This window comes from Pteropus alecto, unplaced genomic scaffold (assembly GCF_000325575.1).
Source record: "Pteropus alecto unplaced genomic scaffold, ASM32557v1 scaffold3, whole genome shotgun sequence".
NCBI lineage: Eukaryota > Metazoa > Chordata > Mammalia > Chiroptera > Pteropodidae > Pteropus > Pteropus alecto.
In genome coordinates, this window is record NW_006442484.1 from 5,555,563 (window position 1) to 5,560,466 (window position 4,904).

Consider the following 4,904-nt stretch of genomic DNA (forward strand, 5'->3'; position numbering starts at 1 on the left):
CCCTCAGCTATCGAAATCCTGCTCACTTTTCAGAGTCCATCTCTAATGTTATCGCCTTGCTCAAACATTTTTTACCATTCCCCCTTCCCATTCCAGATGAGTGTTGCCCATCTGATAGCAGGAGTTTGTCTTTCCTGTGCTGTTCGATGTAACCTAGAAGAGTGTTAACCTTTTGAGGGCAGGAGTGTGTCTTACTGTAGCTAATTCTGTAGTTCTAGCCCAAAGTAGTATTGCAAAGATTATGAAATCATGTTTAAGCTTTTGTTAAGTACCTACCATGCATCAAAAAGTAAAATGGTGAGCAAAACAGACACAGTCTGTGCCTTTACATAGCCCATGGCTCCCATCCATGCCCTGAGATGGTCTGGCTATGCCTATGTGCCTTAGGTCAATGCAGCTTTCATGACCTTGCTCTTCCGTTAGTGTGTGACTGTGAACTGTGGCCTTATGGATGCTGCTGTGGAATAGCGGGGTGGCTAGTGTGTGGGCACTGAGGTAGGCATGGGGAGGGAGGCTGGACGTCTGTCCTGCCTGAGGCCTGAGTCAGGGAGATGCGATGTGCCTGGGAGGGACTCTAGAGGGTGCCTCCAGGAGGAAGGGTTGAGGAAGGGAGATTCTGTGGGGAAGCTCATGTGTCAGGTCTCTGTTCCTGGTAGAGGAGGCCATGACCTTGAGCCTAAAGCCCCACTTAATGGAATTACTCTATATGGCACAGGAGATACTTCTTACTGGGCATAAGCTGAGGCTGCCCTGAGGAGCCTGGGGTCAGTATTAACTGAGCCTTGGATTGCCCATAAACCCACATAATAACCACTTGGGCCTTGGGCCTCATGCCAGAGCCTGTACATTCTTCCTTGAGGAAGGTGGAGGACACTGGAAAAACCAGTTAGGGTATGAGAAGCTCCATTTTATGTTGCTGTCAAGGCAGTGTAGGCTCAGGAGCCTGGAAATGTATGTTAGAAAGTTCTGGCTTTTTCAGAAAGTTAGAGGTGTCGATTAGGTCAGCAAGACCCTTCTGTGAACTGAATCTTCTGAATTGGCACGTGGGCAGGACAAGAGTTTGAGGTTTACGCCTCTTCCATCTCACGTGATGTACCCAGCACATCATCCTGAGTAGAGCTGGGCTTTGGCGTGTGTGTTATATGTCCACCAGTCCTGTAAGATGGGCCACTAAAAGCTAAGTGGCCCATCTTACAGGACTGAGAAGGGAGCTTTGCGAGTGGGTATTTCTGGGTTCGGCCAGCGTCATTTCCGGGCCTGGTGGGAGCTGTGGTGATGAGCTCCCTGACACACAGCACTGTGTCCATTCTGCCATCTTCATGTCCTAGGATTTGCACGGCATTTGGCCCATGGTTGTTGTTCAGCAAATATTTGGAATGAATGATTTAATTTCATATTTGCCCATTCTAGTATTCATATGTGTGTGTGTGTGTGGGGAGCGGGGGCGTATATTAGTTTCCTGTGACTGCTTTAACAAATTACTACAAATGTGTTGGCTTAAAACAACAGAAGGTTATCCTCCTAAAGTTCTGGAAGCTAGAAGTCGGAAATCCAGCAGGGCCATGCTCTCTCTGGGGGCTTTAAAGGTGAATCCGTGCTTTGTCTCTTCTAGCTTTTGGTGGCTCTAGGCAGTACTTAGCTTGAGATTGTATCGTTTTAATTTCGGCTCTCATGTTTACACAGCCTCCTCTTCTTTCTGTCTCCTCTGTGTGTCTCTTACAAGGACACTTGTCATTGGATTTAGGGATATTTGGGACAATCCAGGAAGATCTCATGTCAAGATTCTTAATTGTATCTGCAAATACTGTTTTTCCAACTATAATATAACATACATAGGTTCTGGTGATTAGGGTATAGATGTGTTTTTTTGTGGGGGACACCATTCAGCTCACTATAAGGGGTCTTAGTATTTTTCTAACCATTTCTCTTTTAGTTATTTTAGATAGTTAGCCATGGATTATAAAGATTTTAATATAGCTAGATTTTCCTTTTCCTCCATGATTTTAGGTTCAGAAAGCCCTTCCCTATACTGACCGTCCAACAAGTAGTCATTCATGTTAAAATGAAACCTTAGGAAAATAGCTTTTTAATTCAGCGGTCACTTGTTTTGATGGCTGCTGTGATTTGAAGGTCTGCATTCTGAAAAAAATAGCTAATCTCTACATGAGAAAAATTTTATAGGCCTATACCCATGAACACATATGAGAGAGAGAAAGAGAATGAGAGAATATATACAACCCAGGGAAATATGAGTAAGGTCTGGGTCTGGTTGATTGTGTTGTGCCATGGTCAATTTCCTGGTACCACCACTGGGGGAAACTGGGGCTGGGTGCTCAGTACCTTTCTGTACTATTTTTATAATTTCTTATGAGTCTATCATTACTTAAAAAAATTCTTTAAAACAACTAATCAGATTTACCAATACCAGTGATTAAAGCATTTATTCTGTTATTTTAAAAACATCTTTTATTAAGTTATGATATATGCTAGGGTGTTTTAGAGTTGTGGTTAAACTTAACTTGGGAATAATTGACATTTAATATATGGTCTTCCCATCTAGAAACATAGTGTATCTCATTTATTCAAACTATATTTTATCTTCCAATGAAACGTGTAGTTTTCTTCAGGTTATTTATAAACATTTTAAAGTGTTTTGTTGTTATTATGGATGGATCTTTTTTCCATTTATATTCTTTAACCAGCTTGTGCTGGTTATATGTCACCAAATAGAATCCCCACACCCTTTCAAATACATGAAATTCTTTTAACTTGGGAAAATGCTTTTCATTCTGCAATTAGAGACAATGTTTAACAGGCTTTTATTCATTCCTTTAAACCTGCTCTCAGGAAGGGTATGGTCAATTGTTTAATGTGGAGTTAAGTAGCTGTGTTCTCTATCCAAGTGTATGGGGCACATTCTTTATAAACAAATATGAAGTTATGTTTCATAAATTTAATGCTCAAGATATTTGTTGGATTCTCTTTCTTTGAAAATTGTAGAGGTGCTATTTCTCATGGGGTCTTGTAGTGTGTTACCTGAGGTGCACTGGGCCCAACCAGGCAGGTGGACAAATGGGGGCATTCAGTTCAGATGGTGATTGGAGCTGGCTATGAACTTTCTTCTCTGCTTTGCTCCTAGACCGTGAGGCTTGGCTGGGCACTGAGGAGGTTATGAAGGCCTCTTACTAGTGCCCCTAGTTTGAAAACACTCAGGTATGGGGACTGTACCATTAACCTTCTTCCAGGTCAGTCTTATGAAATTCGTCTGTTGGAGAATCGGAAGCTGGGAGACTTTCAAGATCTGAGCACAAAATATGTCAAGGTAAGTCTGTGAGGTGCTCTCCCTCCCTGTGGGGTTGGTTGGGGCCTCAGCACCCGGGCCTGCTGTGGGGGTTCAGGAATGACCTTGACCTGGGGAAAAGCTCCAGAGGGAGAGCGAGCTCCTGTTCCCTGCAGCGTGTTGTCCAGGGGCACTAGGGCAGGCCGGCGGTGTTGAGTGCTGAAGTAGCATGGGCTGGTAGACTGGCAGACTCTGGGTTCCAGCCTGGCTTTGCCACTTCTGAACTTTTCTGAGCTTCCATTTGCTCATCTGCACAAAAAGTTTATAAATTAACCACGTACGCAAAGCACTTAATAATTGTGCTAAAAGGGTAGGCACTGTTATTCTTACCGTCGTTGGCATTGACCGGTTTCTCCTGAGGGTGTAGAGTGGCGCATGCTGAGAGCTGGGACAGGAAGCACCAGGAGGAGCGGCCTTAAAGGGCAAGGAGTGTGCCCAGGCTCAGAAGGTGGCGGGTAGGTTCCTCTTGGGTCCTTCTTGGCCCCACACTCATCTGTCCCCTGCCGGCCTCCACTCCCCAGAGCATCATCCGCGTGGTTTTCCATGATCGCCGGCTGCAGTACACGGAGCACCAGCAGCTGGAGGGCTGGCGGTGGAGCCGGCCCGGGGACAGGATCTTGGACATAGGTGAGTTCCCCGGGCCAGGGCAGGCCCAAGATGCTCTAGCACACTGGGGTTCTTCTTGGATGCCATCTGGATCAATGACTGTGCTGGGCATCTTAGCACACTCTTGTCTTGTGCAAAACCCTGTGGGAGCGGACAGAGATGAACACACTGCTGGGCCTGCACTCAGGGAGTTCCCCTGTTGGTGGAAGAGAAAGGCAGGTGGAATTCAAAGACCTGCTGTCGGAGTTCCAGGGGAGGCTTCGCAGAAGGATCGTGCCTTAGAGAATTTTGATACATAATGAAGGGGAGGATGGGCATCGCAGAGACGGGCAATGAAAATGGAATCTTGGGGTCTTTGGCACTCTCAACAGTCCTTTATCCACAGCCCTTAGGGCCAGATGGGTTTTGGACTTCAGAAGTTAGAAGTTAGAATGACAATAGGGTACATAGACCCATAGCATCGGGGAAGGCCTCCAACAGGCAATCAAGCACAATAATCTTCTGCAGCAAAATAAAATGACTGTTTACACTAAATGGTATAAAGGCTGAATAGCTTCATGGCAATTCAAGTCAGGCTTTCTGCCAAAGGAGTTATGCAAAACTTAGTTTTCAGAACTTTTGGCATTTCAAATTGTGGTTAAGGAATTTGGACCTGTAATGAGAGTCCTTCCCTCAATATTTGGGAGTGGCTGACAATTGCACTTTTGTGTGTGTGTATGTGTGCACAGATATTCCACTGTCTGTTGGTATCTTGGACCCCAGGGCCAGCCCGACCCAGCTGAATGCAGTCGAGTTTTTGTGGGACCCTTCGAAGAGAGCCTCCGCATTCATTCAGGTAAGAAGGAGGGATGTTGCCCACTGTGGGGAGGCCGGAGCTTTGGGGTCCATTTTGCAGTTCCTCAAACCTAACGCCTCTGGCAGGGCCCTACTGAGCTTCTGTTCTCTGTTGCAGGGAAAG

At 45.6% G+C, this 4,904-nt stretch overlaps 1 protein-coding gene across 1 annotated transcript in view; it reads left to right on the forward strand.

The window, feature by feature from the left end:
* TFCP2L1 (transcription factor CP2 like 1) overlaps nt 1-4,904 on the forward strand; it is a 48,813-nt gene that overhangs the window by 23,382 nt on the left and 20,527 nt on the right. Inside the window, exons 3-5 of the mRNA XM_006920995.2 lie at nt 3,246-3,322; nt 3,862-3,967; nt 4,675-4,781. Of these exons, the coding sequence (XP_006921057.1) occupies nt 3,246-3,322; nt 3,862-3,967; nt 4,675-4,781 (290 nt within the window). The remainder of the gene's footprint in view (nt 1-3,245; nt 3,323-3,861; nt 3,968-4,674; nt 4,782-4,904) is intronic.